This window comes from Hipposideros armiger, unplaced genomic scaffold, assembly GCF_001890085.2.
Source record: "Hipposideros armiger isolate ML-2016 unplaced genomic scaffold, ASM189008v1 scaffold_326, whole genome shotgun sequence".
In the NCBI taxonomy this organism is placed as follows: Eukaryota; Metazoa; Chordata; class Mammalia; order Chiroptera; family Hipposideridae; genus Hipposideros; species Hipposideros armiger.
Window position 1 is genome coordinate 176,269 of NW_017731676.1, and position 17,580 is coordinate 193,848.

Here is a 17,580-nt window from a genome sequence, read left to right on the forward strand (position 1 = left end):
AACAAATTGCTTAAATACCATAGGAACTCTTAGATCAGTACCTCCAAAGTGCTCATTTTATTTCTGAGTTATTTCTAGTACTACACCAAATTATTTTCATAGGAAAATTAGTGTCTTATCAAACTTTTTACTGGAAATAACAAATGCAGATTAACAGGGATAATAAAAATCAGGTGGGATTTTATAATATTAATATAAATTTATAAAATTATTGGTAATTATGGGAGCTAAATGATTAGTGCAGGAGGACTCGTTATACTATTCTCTCAATAGTGTGTAATTAAATTTTTTCTTATTAACTCTGTGCATGGAAACATATAGTGTGTTGTTCCCTAAGACTAAAAGCATAGTTTCTTACCAAGAAAGTAGCTTTAGGTAAAAAATTTTCTTTCATCATACATCAAAGAAGAAACTAGAATAATTTGGCATCTGTGTTTTATATCATTAATTCCAAAGACATTTTGATTTCTGAATCTTTAATTAGATTTTTGAATCAAATTATTGGAAAAAATAATTATATATTATTTGGTTTACTTTTTGGCCAGGCATATAAAGTTGATTTCTTTGCTAATTGAAAATATGAATACATAGTAGTATAATACATAAATACATATTAATTAATCATAGCAACGATTAAATGTTTCATGCATCCAGATTTCAAATCTTATTTGAGTCCATAGTCCGTACATGTTCTTAATTGGTTGAAAACCAGATTGTGACAAAACTTCTAGCTTATCTCTTCTTTTTCTTTCTTACAGATAATGGAATTGTGCTGAAAGTAATCACGATCTACAACCAAGAAACAGAATCAATGGAAGAAGTAATTTTAGAAGAGCTTCAGATATTCAAGGTATTTTTAGTAAAAATTATAGACATTTATGTATCACACACAATTGCAAGTGAGTTGCAAATAGGAAAGACAGTATATCAAATTTATTTTTTCTAACAAGTGTGTGTGAATTTAAGTGAGGAGTTATTTAAAATCCATCTGCATCTATTGTATTGTCATAGACTATTTAAATGTAGAAGCTAGTCTTTACCTAGTATGAGAGGAATTTCTTACTGTGAAGTATGACTTAAAGAAATAACACTTATACCACATATGAATTTCAGAATCATTATTGCAAAGTTTCATCTTGTACAAATGTACTATCAATACAACAACTGAAAAATAGCAGTAGGTATCATATTGGGACATTCTGGTTTGGCAAGTACACTGCTTTTTATAGTATTACAGCATATCAATTACACAGAGAATTTACTAAAAAGGAGAAAAAATGCAAAATGATAATGGCAAGATAGACATGACAAAAACAACTGTATATATGTACACATACACACACACACACACACACTCACATAGAGTCAAATATCAATATTTGTGGTAGTTATAGCCTTTACCATGATAATGAACACTGAATTAGTAACTACTGACCATTGCTTCTAGGGGAAATATAGGATTAGGTTCCTGTGTGTCTCTAGTCACAACATTTTTATCAACTTATCAATATACAGTGTATAACCTTGTTTAATGTGTGTTTCTGTTTAAAGACACATTATTTAGAATATATTTTTGATTGATTAACATTGAACTTGCAACCAACAGCATTATAATTCATGCCTGAACAGAGTTTATTTAACACACATATTTTCTCCAAGGCACATCACAACCTTGGAGCTTAGGAACCCTAGATAGCATATATGTGATGAATAGATGTGAATATATTTTTGTTGATGAAAAACAGTTCATTTTACCTTGGCTGCCTCAGAGATTAGATTCCCCATAGCCAAACCCAAAGCTAACCACATTCCTATCTCAACCAGAGCAGCTACGTTTTTGTTTATTTTGCATATTGGACCTCTATGTAAGATTTCATTTCACATTGGAGACCATAGCTCTCATATTAACAGCACCCACTAAGCCCTTAAACATTCTTTCCTCAATGAGTAAATGAATGCACGCATGCATAGAGAGTTGTGTAGTTTAAAATATTTTTTATAAAGTGACACAGAGGATATTTTCTTTCAAAAAACAGTTCTTCTAAGGGTAATCATCCACAGAATGGATACCACCTGTCAGTTGCTTCTCCACTTGCAGAGCTGACCTGAGTCTGTGGTGTTCCTTAGACACACTCTAGTCTTCATCACCATCCCTAGAATAACACATGGGTACTCAAAGCTATTGTAGATGGTCCTTCCTCTGGTGCAGGCCTAAGACAGTGGGGTCATTCATCTTGTTCAAAGCCTCCTGGGTTCTTAGTGACTAACCACAATAACTCCATCAGAAAAGCATTTTGTTTAGGCTTGGGGTAAAACAATTAAAGATCGCATGGTTTGTTAGGAATAACACCTATTCAAAGATGTAACTGTTTTACTTGTCATGGTTCAACTACTTTATAAGAAAGAAAGAACACTTGGACTTTATTGTTTTATTTAAGGATACTTGAGTTTCCAAAGTGTGCATCATATTCAAACGTAAATACAAAAATCACGTTCCATAACAAATGGTAAGCTGCTTAAATTATCCTCTACTTTTCTCATCTATGCATTTGCTCTACTCTCCTAGAAAAGGTTGTAAAATAGAAAGCTATATTTTAATAATTGTATTTTCCTATGGATTTACGAAAATGAAAGCTATAGACTGCTTGGCATAGAAGCATTCACAGATAATATGATTTCAAATGATTTATAACCATTTTAAGGTATGTTGCTATTTTCTTTCTTAAAATGGAAACTTTTTTTTTTAATTTTCAGGATCCAGTTCCTATTATTTCTATGGAGATTTCTTCAAAGAGAGTAAGTTGTGTGTGTGCTCTCTATATGAGTTAAGGCCAATGGATAAAGGGCATAAGAACATGTGCTTATATATGAACAAGTTACAGTTTTAATCTAGCAATAATATTTTAGTGATTTACATGTAATAGAGTTTTTATTTTCTATTTTCAGGAAGGTAAACAAGAGTAGATTTACTTCTATAATCAAAAGACAGTATTCCATAATATTTTTGCTTATGTTTTCACAAAAAGAATGGTAATGATGGTAATACAAAAGCGTGTGCAGTGAAATACAAACCTCCCTTCCATTTTACTGGTACCAGTTTCTGGTGTAAATTTTTCAGAAATAATTATTGCATATATTACCCAAATTTATAAATAACGTTTTAAGTTTAGACAAATGGGAATGTACAGTGTTAATTGTTCTGCTACTTGCCCTTTTTACTTAATAACATATCCTACAGTTTACTCCAAGTCACTCCGTGTGTGTGTGTGTGTGTGTGTGTGTGTGTGTGTGTATATATATATATATATATATATATATATATATATCTTATACATACAGAGAACAGATTGGTGGTTGCCAGAGGCATGGGGTGGGGATGGGCAAAATGGGTGACGGTGCTCAAAAGGTACAAAATTCCAGTTATAAAATAAGTCCTGAGAATGTAATGTACATCATGGCGATTATAGTTCATAATACCGTATTGAATATTTGAAAGTTGCTAAGAGAGTACATCTGAAAAGCTTCATTATAAGAAAAAAAAATGTATACCTATGTGTGGTGAGAAATGTTAACTAGACTTGCTGTGGATCATTTTACAATATATATAAATATTGAGTCATTTTATTCTACACATGAAACTAATATAATGTTACATGTCAATTATATCATAATTTTAAAATGCAGAAAATGCCATTTTATTGTTCAATCTCTTCTCAAACATTCCTATAGATCTTTTAAAAAATGTACAATGTTAGATGATGACTCTTTCTGCTTAGATAATGAATAAAACAATAGTCAACTTCTTGAGAACATGTCAAGCCATCCTAGCAATTTTGTTATTCATGCGTCCAAGTCTATAAAAGTATTTCACAATTTGGAGAAATTAAAGTATCAATGTTCCATTATCTATTCTATCCTGTGTAAGTGCAGTAAATGAAGTGAATATTCACAGAAATAATTGTGTATAAATGTGAAAATCTAAGTGTAAGAGCTCAGTGAGAGTTCTGTCCATTTCTGCTAGTGGCCTCTCTTCTTTGATGTCTATAGCAACAGCTGTACATTGGATCTGCTTCTGCCGTGGCCCAAGTCAGGTTCCATCAGTGTGACATGTACGGAAGTGCTTGTGCTGACTGCTGCCTGGCTAGAGACCCTTACTGTGCCTGGGATGGCATATCCTGTTCCCGGTATTACCCAACAGGCACACATGCAAAAAGGTGAGACAGAGTCCTCCATGGAATATTTCCCTTGCTTAGGAAAACCCTAACACTTTTTTTCTGTCTTTTTCTTTCTGCACCTATTCCATGAACATAACCATGTTGTTTTTATTTAAATGAATCATAGCCATATTTTATTTGTAATAAAAGCTTTGAAAACTTGAATTTTTCCTGAAAATAACTCCCATCCATTATTGTGTAGAAACTGGAGCTGAGAATGCTGCTGGGTTCTTATTTTTCCACCCAGGTTTGAATCAATGCTTTCTCCTCCTGAAACTTCTGCTGCAAGACATTATCCCAGCTTAGATAAACTTAAAATGTGGAAATGGCAAGCCATCACCCATGAGGGATTTAAAGACATAAAAGGAAAATAAATAAATAAATTCTAAAATACATCCTGCATTTGCCTCATGTCTTCACAACCAGCTGGTCTTCATTTATTTCATTTTGAAAGTGAATATTTTAACTCCTAGGCAAATGCATGACCTGTATAATTAATGAAATGTGTGATTTAATGCAACACAAATGAAAGGTGCTTAAAGACCTCCAAACTCTAATGTGTACAGTTCAGCAAGGTCATTGCCACTTGTAAGAGAAGGTAAATCTCAGGACTCTTTGAACAGGAGATCTTGAGGTACAGCAAGTATTTTGAAGAATAAGGATAGTTCTTCACTGAAGCCAATGAAATTGTGCATTCTTTGGGAGAAAATATAAGGGGGAAAATATTTTCATTTAATTTAGAATAAGCATTTTTTTCTCTTAATAAAGTGACCAGAGACAATAAAAGCAAAATCATAGAACTAAATGTATATTCCCTGCTGAAAAGCAATTTTTATTAACTTCAATTATTCTTACTCTTTCACTTTGGGTTACTTTTCTTTAAACCTTTTTGAAAATTTAAGATAACCCAATGTAATATAGTTGTTATTTTTATAGGTTCACATATACAGTAGAATCTAATTAAAAAACAAAAACTTAGTCACTAATTAAAAAATTTTGTTAATTTGATGTTAGCTTAATTAACATTTCAATGAGTAAAGAAAGGCTATAATAAGCAGATAGTGAAAAGATGCTTTGAGAGAACATTTATGAACTAAATAATTTACAAGCTGAATTATATTTTGAATATATTATTTAATGACTTATTCACCCATTAAGCCAATTACTATAGTATATGTGAGGGGTAAAGTAAAACATAGGGAATATAGTCAGTAATATGGTAATAATTATGTATATTACCAGGTGGGTACTAGACTAGTCAGGGAGATCACTTCTTAAATTATATAAATGTCTAACCACTGTGCTGTACACCTGAAGTTAATATGAAATAATATTAAATGTCAACTATTATTGAAAAATTAAAAATAGGGAAAAGATGAATGGGAATAAGAGGTTCAAACTTGCATGTATAAAACAAATAAGGTATGGGGATGTAATACACAGCATAGGGAATATAGTCAATAATATTTTGATAGCCTGATACAGTGTCAGATGGTTTCTGGACTGATCATGGTGATCAACTCTGTAGATATAAAAAGGTTGAAAAACTATGGTATAAACCTGAAACTAATATAATATTGTATGTTAGCTGTATTTTAAATAAGAACCTTTTAAAAAATAAATAAAAGGTGTGGATGAAAAGAGTTATATGGAGAAACTTGAATGAATGGGCAAAATTGTAGACAGGAAGGAATGGAATGCTGGAGCCAGGAGCTGTGCTCATAAATGAATTAGTTCAGTTCAGCAACACATAATGCAGATCTTTCAGTGGCGTCAAATTCTTTTGAACCATCACTCATCCCTGGAGGAGAACTTTTTGGGTAAGTTCCAGCACATGAAGGGGAAGTAGTTTGCTTTTAAAGCAGATCATTTTGCTTCAAACCTAACTAGCAGCAGAAATTAAAAATTGGTCATTAAAATAAATATTTTTCTGTTCATAGAGTGACAATAAGTCAATAGAAGAAAAACCTTAATTTGCAATCCAAGCCAGTTGTTTAAAATAGTCTTCTAAAATGTACTATAAATGATAGAGCTAGGTCTTTTTCTTTTCCTTGCTCTGTGTTTTGTCTATTTCCAGTGTTCTCTTAAAAAGTTTCAAAGAGGCAAGAAATATAAGAAAAATGTGAGGCTTTGAGAATAAAACCTTTGCTTAACCTTTCTAAAACTCCCGAGCATTGACATTCCTTTTTAAATACTGAAATAATGGACAACTATATTAGAATAGAATAAAATGAACTAAAACCTTGAGGGATGTGATATCTTTCGTTTTAAATGCTTGTTTCCAATGATTTTAAACAAAAATTTTGCAGGGTTATTATTCACACTGCTTATGTAGAATTATCTGATTGCAGTTCCCTTTATTCTAACATCACTTGTATAATAAACATGACAGAACATCATTTCTGAAAAGTGCAAACCATTTCCCATTTCACTGATTTACTCCTGTTCCATTATTCATTATTGGTCATCACACTCCTTACATCAGAGAAATACTCGAAGTGAGGATTTAACAAAAGCAGTTTAAATCTCATCTAGAGCTGCTACCAGTTGTATAATAGCTGTACATTTTGGTATAAATTAATACAGGAGCATAAAACTTTTTACTTTTGCTTCTTACTTTGTTCTCAAATTCTGTGTCCAGTTTAGCTCAATAGAATGATCCATGTGTCAGTCTAAAAAATGTGAAGCTGTTAACTAAGATCTGAACTCATGTCAGAAAGCACTCCATACCTTGAAATAATGTTCCATTATCATTATTTGAAGGCAGTGAGGAGAACCTAGAGTGATAAAAAACAGTAAGACTGGAATAGATTTTAGGTGTCAGTTAGAACAATTTTATTTTACAAAGCAGGACACAAAGAACAAGGAAATGGAAAAGATATATGTACGATCATACAGCATATGAGAGATGGCATTGGGATTTGAATCCGGTTCCCTTTTCCAAATTTTATCATTGCATATGGTTCAAGCATCTCATTGTCACTTTGGAAGCCCCACCATCTCCCTCTAGGGTAAAACTTCTGCTTTGCCTTCTGTTTTTCTCACGAACTGGAAGACATGCCATGATTTAAAGAAGCAAGTCATATTTTCTGTCTTTCTGTAATATTTCTATTTTTAATCTCTAATCTGAATGAATATGTTGATGATCTTGATTTTAAAATTCTAGTACTAATAATGGTCATTTCCATTGTCTAATTCCTCAGAAAGATGCTTACAAGTTCAAAACCAGACATATATTCTGAAATTCATTTTCTGTAATGTTATTTTTCAATTATATCTAAACAATCTATAAAACATGAAAACACTATTGCAGAAGTGACCCTAAATCTAATAGTCAGTTTTGCAAGACATCCAGTTAAAAATTTATAACACACCATTGCATCAAATAGAGGCATGTAATTTCTACACATTAATTCTGAATAAAAGAGTAAGTTGAGCATGTTATTAGTTTATATATTTTTATTGTCAACTATATATGTGTTAATTGGTCATAATGGTTATAAATCAAAATTTTCGGATTCAAATGCCTTTCTTACATGTACTTTATTACCTGTAAGTATTTTATGTAATTTTACTCAAATAGTCTGCCTCAAATCCCACTGTCTTTGTCTGAATACATCCCTTACCACCCAAGACACTCATTTCAAACCAGAAGCATTCTTGTTGAACCAAATTTTTAGCTAAATGTGAAGAGAACCTTCTTAAATTATTGTTTTAGGATCCAGAATTCAAATGTATGTGACCATTTAAAGGACAGTTTTATAAGGTCTTAGTCATTGAATAACATTCAGTGGAAATATGGAAAACTATGAAACTTAGATTTTATCCTTGTTTTGTGTGACTGATCAATTTTTTTGAGTAGCAGCATATTACTTGAATCTTCCATTCAGTTGGCTACCTTTTAAAGTCTGGAAAATTGAAATCTGAACATCTCCTCTAAATGCATTTACTTTCTTTCAGGCGGTTCCGCAGACAAGACGTTCGGCATGGAAATGCAGCTCAGCAATGCTTTGGACAGCAGTTTGTTGGTAATCCATGGAAAATTCATTGATCTGGGTTACTTAGAGTGTCCATTGAAGAGAAACTGCACATTTCTTTAAAAGGGCCCTTGCATTCTCTGTGATTGATATATACAAGCACAGTGTTACTGAAAGTATTCCCTTCCATGTAGTTAACATTTTGTGTTTTTAACATATAATATTTACTTATTTAGGAAAATAAGTTTTATATACCACCACCAAGCTTCACTATTACAACTTAAAACAAGAATCCTAGAACAAGAATGCTGCATATTTTAGGTGGCTGATATCATAGTGAGTTGCAGGACTTCCTCTCCATCTCAACCCCAGGAATATCTTTACCATGTTATATAATTTATGGCTCTTTTAAATCAAGAGTGACCTCACTCGTACCAACTCACTTGCTAAGTTTCAGGATAGAATAAAGTGTAAAACTTTGACTCTCTCACCAGAGTTGAGTAAGCTGGGGTTGGTGCGTGCAGATGTAGGTTCCTGAGAAACAGCGGTAGGTGGTCTGAAGGATAAAGGGTGAGAGGAAGTGTCAGTTTTAGGCAAAGGTGAGAACCTCAAACAAGACAGAACAACAATGTGGTGACTCTTCACACCATGATGGTAGTAGGTGAACAGGCTGTGCTTAGTGTCACCGGTTTCACCAGGAAGTAGCAGCGGGAGGGGGCGCCGTGACTGGGAGTCCAGCAGTGCTTACACACAGATTCAGAGATTGTGGTCCAGTACTAGTTTGCTAGACCTCAGACTGACTCGACTTGGTGTAGGATGTAAGCCTCTGAGAATACTGGCTAATGAAAGGCAGGATCTTAATCTTAGAGAAATAAATGTAGGGGTCAGTTTTGAAGGTGAGGAGGACACAGGCATAGGGAAAACATCCTGGAATCTAGTTATTGACTTTGATATTGGCTAAAACAACATCCACTTGCTTTGATTCCCCATTGAAGTTAGGTATGTTTGCCTGTGTACAAGTTTGAGTTCAATTCCAGAGAGAGCCGCTCAGGTCCAAGATATAGATCATAATCAGGGAGCTCTGGTTCACAAAGTCCTTAGTTCAGTTTCATGCTCTTTTCATACAGCAGAAGCCTAATACTTGAATAAGTGCAACTCCTTGTCAATATACGCATGTCACCCACACTTGTAAACACATATCATCTCAATTTCTGCTTTCTGCTTTTGCTTGTACCATGAATTGGGTCCTAGGCCTTGCTTGAACATTTGGTGCTCAGCGTCTCTTGCCTGCTTTGAAAAGCACTTGCCACTGATTTCCCATAAATTTAACACTGGTGAAGAATTTAACACTGGTGCATTTTCTTACTATCCTGATTGTCTCATCCTTTGGAACCAAATTCCTAGTTGCTTCCTTCGGTCACACTCTGTAGTCTGCTGTACCTTTTTAATGTTGAGACCTTGGGTATGCCTAACTCTAAATAATTCCTTTAAATGACCTTCATAGACATTAGCAATAACTAATAAAAGCTATTCACTTGGCTACAGGGATCTGAATAAATAATATTTTTTACAATATATTTTTAAAAGATTATTTAATAATATTTAGAGATATTATTAGTTTACCAATAAAAGAAAAGTCTCAAGGCTGATGTTAACATTCCTGTTGCAGGGGACGCTTTGGATAAAACTGAAGAACGGCTGGCCTATGGCATAGAGAACAACAGTACTTTGCTGGAATGTACCCCACGATCTCTGCAAGCAAAAGTTATCTGGTTCGTACAGAAAGGACGTGACACAAGAAGAGAGGAGGTAATTCATAGCTGAATATTAACACCATGGGGTATTGCATATAGTGGGCAATTAGTAAATAGATGGTATATTTGGACTTAAAAGAAACAGTGTATTCTGCTATACATGTCATTAAAAAAGTGGGGTTATTTATTATGTGTGACTTATATACATATAAATATTTTTAAATATATACACACATAGATTGTTATACATATCTACATTTACATGCATAATTATATATATATACACACATATATATATATATATATATATAATTTAGATCCTGCAAACTGAATTTTTATTAAGGCGATACTTCGAGCTTCATGATTATAGTGTCATATTGTCAAAACAATAGTCTTAAATTGTAGTACCCAAGGCAATGTTCCAGAAAAATAGTAAACTTAAATACCATTGACACATACACCTAAGACATATGGATAATATAATTAAAACAGCAATAGCAGCAGTATTAAGCTGGTTGTTTGATAAAGCTATTAAACCATGCATGAGACATCCACCCAGGGGTTCCACTATTGTCCACTGGGAACAAAAAAGGCATCAGCTCTTTAGTCCTTTTAAGCAGGTTTAGTGGGGGAAATTTTATTTCTATAATCATTTAAATAATTAAGGAAAAATGAGTTGGGTGATTTTTATAGATGGAAGGATAGGCAACATTTACAACACACACAGAGAATAATTTAGAGTCAGTTCCTCACACAAGAATGTGAGTGTAGGCAGTAGGTTGTATGTAGGAAAAGGTCAAGGACATGAAGCACAGGAGGTCAAGATCGAGCATCATTGACGTTGAAGTGATTTCTGGATATCACAAAAGTGGATTTATAAAAATCGAAAGTAGAAGAAAATCTGGTTATATTAAAAAGAGATAGATCTTGATGACTATTGGAGAAATGGCCCTTGGTAAAGAGAAGGTTGCAAGTTGACTGAAGGAAAGAAATTCTAGATACCTGCCTTAGGACACAAGGGAGGAGTAATAGGTGTAGAGCAGATGGAATGAGTCAATGAAGCCTCCACCTCTGTTTGGCACTGGAGACCAAACATTTGTTATTGGAAGCCAAAACGACTCAGTCCAAATGTAGAGCATATTGACATTTTATGCTTTTTTTTCGCTAGCCTATTGTGGAACTAAAAAAATCTAACATGTTTTTGGTTCCAAATCATAGAGTACATTCTGGGAGATGATTCAATGTGTAAATCCTAGGTTCCTGGGATAGCTATTAGAGAGAAAGGCACCTCAAGCAAAAAAAGGCACCTTAGCAAAGTCTATTCGAGATAATATAGAAAAAGGCAATCAGGAAACAAGTCTCCTACATTTTATGATGTCATAAGAATAAACACATGTCCAAAATGTTATAGCATATTGCACTGAAATAAATTGCTGATTTAACACTAAAGTATTTTCCATTCCAGAAATCTGAGGTGAAACTGTTTTTTAAATTTCATCATAACTCACTTGCCAGGGGAGGACCTAGGAAAAATTTGTAGTTCCTCCACTTGAATGGCTTCAGAAGACAGAAGTAATTTTTTCATCAGTAGTTTTCTTCACTCAGATTGTTCTGTTTCTTATTTGGAACTCACCATAATCTGACTTATTTGGAAAGCTTTACCAAGTCATTTTGACATGCGGTATCCATCACAATGTTCAATTTTAAGTTTCTTTCTCACACTGTTGATATAACCTACGAGTACTTCTCCTTTACCCAAATTTTAGTCCCTACTTTCAACTACATTCAAATATCCTTAACTAATATATTTACTGATATTTGAAATGTTTAATTTACAATCTGCATTACGAGTTTTGTCATTATCAGACAGTACTTAATTTCTATAGACATAGCAATGTATATTGATTTATTCACAATCCAAAACAGAACAAAACACAAAATTGTTGACTCCAACAAAAGCTGAATCTGTGTTCTATATACACAAACAGAATAACTTTGCTTATGTGTCCTTTTAAAGTTTTTTGGAGTCTGTTTAGATTCTTTTTCTTTTTAGTTTTTAAGAGTCCAGAGTTTTATTTAAAGAGTATTTTTGCATTTATTTTAGTTAATATGAGACATATAAGAAAATAATTTTATTATCAAATATTGACCATATAAAGGATGGTTGAGTTCACTTACTTCAGTCTTACCTCATATGGACATGCTTTCTAGAGTACCCCTGGCAATGGCTGTCTAGACTCAGCATGGACCCTGTAAGCCACAGTCATTTATGTGCAGTCAGACCATAGCCTTTGTAAAAAATTTTGATCTTCATATATACATCTTCCTTTTATTGAACTGAAATTTTTGAGTCTGGAGCATCTGCCTGCAAATTCAATTTCAGCCCTCTGTAGTTATCTGAAAACCACATATTCAGGTGAATAAAATTTTTGCTCAGATGAATATTCAGAACTACTGCATAGCTGCATTGCTAGAAAGCACCTAGCATTTCAGTTATCTAGTTTCTAAATGAGATTACTACAATTCTCTCAACGATGTATTTTATAGTCCCTGCTTCCTTAAATACCACACATGACACATAATCTCTATACGTTTTATTAATTTCATAAATATTTATTGAAAGCCTATTTTATACGTACTTCACAAAGGAGTGTTTTCCTTTGGCTTGATGACCTGGTAAGTTGTGATGTGCATCTGTTACTCTGAAGTCCTGAGGGAAATGATTTAATAGATGGGGCTGTTTTTAACACGCATCTGCTGCACACAGGAACTGTGGTAGGTGCCTTACCTTATTATTCTTAGTTCTCACACCTGCACTTTAGATGTGATAATCCTCATCTTACAAATGCAGAAACTAAAAGCATTGCTCATAACAAAGTCGATGACAGACCAAAGATTTGAACCAGGCATTCCTGACTGCAAAGCTGAACTGTTTCATATTTATTTATCATATATGTAACTAGGAATTTGCTGCATGCATTTTATATAATATGCCATCTTATCCTAAAAAAGTATTTATAGATGAGGTAATTAGCACAGGACTTCCCTGATTACTCAGAGCTGGTAATGTAGATTTAAATCCAGGTTTCTGTGTTCGTTCTACTAAACCACAGAACCTTCTGCAATCAGAATTCAAAGTGCAATTTCAGATTCTTTGGGACATGGGCAAATGGAAAACTGTTCACAGCAGAAGTTCTGGAATTTGATTTTTGAAAAATGTTCCTGATGTCAGCTTGAGAGACATATAGCTACAGATGTAGATGTAGATATAGGTATAGGTACAGGTACAGGTAGATACAGGTACAGGTACAGGTTCAGGTACAGGTACAGGTTCAGGTACAGGTATAGGTACAGATACAGGTATAGGTATAGGTACAGGTATAGGTACAGGTTCAGGTACAAGTATAGGTATAGGTATTGATGTCTTTCCCATCAGAATTTAGTGGAGCATACTGCTGCAGCCTTGGTGGCAAAGTCACTACTCCTCATGTTTAGCTGTCTGAGGACCTGCCAATAATTTGAACAGTTCCCATTCTAAGCATTAATATCAGGAGTCATTATTATATGATGTATATACTGGGGTGCCAAAAAAATGTATACACATTTTAAGAGATGGTCAACGTTGCTCAAGCAGTCATTTGCCGTAATCAGAAGTGTCTGGACGCTATGGTAACCACTTTCAGCACCTCTTGTAATTGCAGAAGTCAAACGTGACTTGTATTCATCTTTTTTTATTGGTATGTATTAAGCATTACAATTTTAATACAGTTTTTTCCTTTCTTAAAATGTGTATACATGTTTTTGGGCACCCCTGGTGCATCAATGTATTTCCGTTCTCAAATTGTCTTTTCAGGCTTCTGCTCTATGCCTGTTTATACAAGAAGGATTCTATATCACAATAAGTGTGCTCTATCATTTGAACCTACGCAGATATAAAACTCAGGGTACTCTACCTCATATTCTTGGGCTTTTAACTAACATAATGCTTTACTCAGGGCCGGCCAAGTGGCTCAGTTGGTTAAGAGCTCACTCAAGAGTTTGAGCTCTGAGCAACAGCTGTTTGATTCCCGGCCCAACCTGAGCTGCCAACAGGTGGCAGGATGGCTCAGCTAAAAAAAATAAAAATAAAAAATAATCTTTACTCATTCATTTGAAATGTTCTAGCATCTATGATAGAGCACCAACTACCCATTTTGCTTTCATTGAACTTGTATTCTGGAGAACAGAGAAAGATGAAAGATGATAATGATAACAAAGCAACTAAATTATTAGTATATTTAATGTATCAGATGATGATAAGGAGAAAAATACAAGAAAGATTATTTGCAGGGAGAGGTTGCAATTTTAAAGGGGTGGTTATGGGCGGTCTTACTAAGAAGGTTACCAACAAAGTGACATTTGGAAGAAGATTTGAAAGAGGTGAGGTAGTAGACCATGTGACAGTGTTGAGGAAGGAGATTTTAGACAATGGGAGAAGAAGGTGCAAAGGCCCTGAGGGAGAAGCATACCTGATATATTCAAAGAACTTGAACATGAAGGGCAGTGTGGCTGGAGGGGATGAGCACTAGGGAGACTAATAAACTGTGTCAAAGGGTGAGGCAAAGAACAGCTCAAGCAGGGATTTATAAGCCCTTAGAAAGTGCCTTTGGTGTTTGCTCTGAATTAAAAAGAAAGCCATTGGGTTGTTTTCAGAAGAGCCATGACATGATTAAAATTCGCTTTTAAAATGATCACTTTGGTTATTGTATTAAAAATATAGTATGTGAAGGCGGGGATAAGAGTGGAAGCAGATAATCATTGAAATGATAGGGACATAAATCTTATGTTCAATGACACAACATTAACTCTTAATGTGCCCTCTACCTTCAGGGTCAAATAGTGTGAATCTGACTATGTCATACACATAATGGCAATGTGCATATAGTCTCTGGTATTACTGAGACTTGTGAAGGCTGTTTAACATCTCAAATGGAATACTTTTTCAACCTTACACTTTCCTTCCTGTTTAAGTGTCTGCAATTAATGTTTTCAACTCAATAAATTATCACATATAGCCTACTTATTCAGGTAATGAATAAATCGTACCCTTAACTCTTTTGAAGCCTATAGTCTTGCGGTGAATAAAGAATGTTAACAGATAATATATTATGTTCATTACAAGTTATATTGAAACTACAGGAAAAGAAAATGGTCTCAACCAACAGGTCAAGTATGGAGGTGGCATGATGGGACAGTCAGGAAAAGTTTCAAGGCAGAGGCGACATTTGAGTCATGTCTTAATGAATAAGTAGAAGTTAAGTAATATAAGTACATGTGATGGAGATGAGAAACAATATGGTATGTGTAGATCTGTGGCTGGAAATGAGGAGGCCAAAATGAATGAATAGATCAATCAAGGAATCGTTTCATTTTATCTAAAAGCCAATGAGCACACCTTAGACAAACTGTTTAGATATATTACTCTAGAAACTGGTGTATAGGCTTAGCGGATAAGGGGATGCCAAGAAGACCATTTAAGAAGGCATTTCAATAGTCAACTGAAATATTTTTGGCCAAAACTAAACAGGAGTAGCAGGAATGGAAAAGACATTTTAATTTTTATGAGATAACATTGAGTGCATTTGATATTTATAATAAAAGAAAAGTAATCAATCAAAAATGATTCATATGTTCCTTGTTTGGGTGTTTATGTGGTTAATGGTGCAGTAACATGATTCAAAGAATGTAAGGAGAAAAAAAAGATTTAGGGAAAGGATGTTGAGTTCATTTCTGGCCATGTTGAATTGGAGGATCATTTATTCAGATAGCGGTGTCTTCTGCTACATGCATATTCAAGAATATAAAGCCCAAAGGAAAGATCTGGAATGGCAAGAGATATGTAAGAGATCTCAGCAGGAGGTGATCATTAAATTCATGGAGATAACAAAGAAAGAATATTCTACCAATCATCAATACTTAAATATGACTTACTGTGTGCCAGGCACTGTCCTAAGCATTTGAAACACATTAATACTTTGATCCTTGCAACAGGCTTATGAAATAGATATTATTTCCCCCACTTTATAAAGAAACTGCAGCACAGAGAGATTGAGTTACTTGCATACTATCACAGACCCTGTGAAATCAGTCTGAATTTGAGCCCAAGTGGTCTGGTTTCAATTCTAGGCCCTTTGTCACAATGCAGTGGTGTCCCTAACTGCCATAGCTTATCTCGGAGGATGCGTAAGAAGCAGTGGGAGCTAAGGCTAGAAGCAAGGGGGAAACCCACATCCAAGGAAATATTAGGAGAAAACAAATTGTGAAAGGTGAAGTGAAAATAGTTGGAAAACCAAATAATCATTATAGTTAGCTTTCATTCGGAGCCTACTATGTACCCTGAGCTAGTCTAAGTACTTTCTGTGTGGTAGCTTGTTTGAAACTTACAAAACTTCTCTGAGGTAGTTAGTATTATTATATGTGTCTTGGAGATGAGGTTAAATGACTGACGCAAAGTACACAAACGGTAAATACCTGTAGAGGAGTAGGCATAGCTTAGGCATAGCTCACGAACACTTAAGTAGTACATATAGCGTCAGTGGCATCAGGGGAGTGTGGTGTAATAGAACTCAGTGAAAAGGGGTTAGATAAGGACAAAGTCATAAACAGTACCCTTGGAAAAACTCAGAAAATAATTACCCAGTCTCTAATGAGAATGTGTCCATTGGAATGTTTAAGCTGGAAGCCATCTAGCAATAGGTTAAGTGATCAATGTGGTTGTGCTGAATTAGAAACAGCTAGCGTGGTGTACTCTGCCTAAAGGTTTGGAAAAAGAGAGAGGTTGGCAAAAGAAGACAAGAGAAGAAGGAAATTTAATTTTGTTTTTTTGTTTCTTTGTCTTAAGAAAAGGGGTAACTTGGTTATATTTATAGGTTGAAGGGAAGTAGGGAAAAAGAAGGAAATGTGCAGCTAACTAGTGAAACAAAGTAAAGACCAGGCGGTAGAGAATGTAATTACAGACACACGTTAAAAGGTGACTTCTAAGAAGGAAGAGAAAAAGTTCCTCACTCTCTGAATTGGGAGTAAAGAAAATAAAGATGTTATGTACGTGGACAAGGTAATTTCATCTATAAAATTCAAGTTTAGTTGTTCCCAAGACCCTCTATAATTATTTAAATTTGGTGGCCATATATATTTCTACATATAGTTTTAATTTGGAACATCAGCTCAAACCTTCCTTAAATGAAGAATGTGTAAATTATATTTTTGTGATTGCAGGAGACAAAACTGTTGTAAACACAACTAAATCACCATAAAATGATACACCCTAGTTTATGAACTCTCAATTTCTGCAATTCCATATACTTTTTATAAGCCTCCAAAATAATTTTAAAAATTTAACCCTGAATAACTTCCCAAAGTAAAGGAACTCATTCTTTTTTTTTTTTTAAGATTTTTATTGGGGAATTGGGGGGATGGAAACAGTGCTGGGGAATTGGGAGAAGGGGAACAGACAAGTTGCTCTCCCTTTTGGTCTTCAGTCTAGTTGTGGAGGATGTTGCTTCACTGGCCCAAGTTGGCACCATCATTGCACTCTTCCCAGGTGAGGCAGATCAGCTGCCGGCTTCTGGATGGCCACTCACAGCGGCTGCTGGCTGC

General features: G+C 34.4%; 1 protein-coding gene across 1 annotated transcript in view; it reads left to right on the forward strand.

Annotated features, from left to right (window-relative positions):
* The window catches only part of SEMA3E (semaphorin 3E), an 84,780-nt gene that overhangs the window by 57,128 nt on the left and 10,072 nt on the right, over positions 1-17,580 (forward strand). The window contains exons 11-15 of the mRNA XM_019660707.1: positions 759-850; positions 2,755-2,796; positions 4,048-4,214; positions 8,175-8,242; positions 9,861-10,000. Of these exons, the coding sequence (XP_019516252.1) occupies positions 759-850; positions 2,755-2,796; positions 4,048-4,214; positions 8,175-8,242; positions 9,861-10,000 (509 nt within the window). The remainder of the gene's footprint in view (positions 1-758; positions 851-2,754; positions 2,797-4,047; positions 4,215-8,174; positions 8,243-9,860; positions 10,001-17,580) is intronic.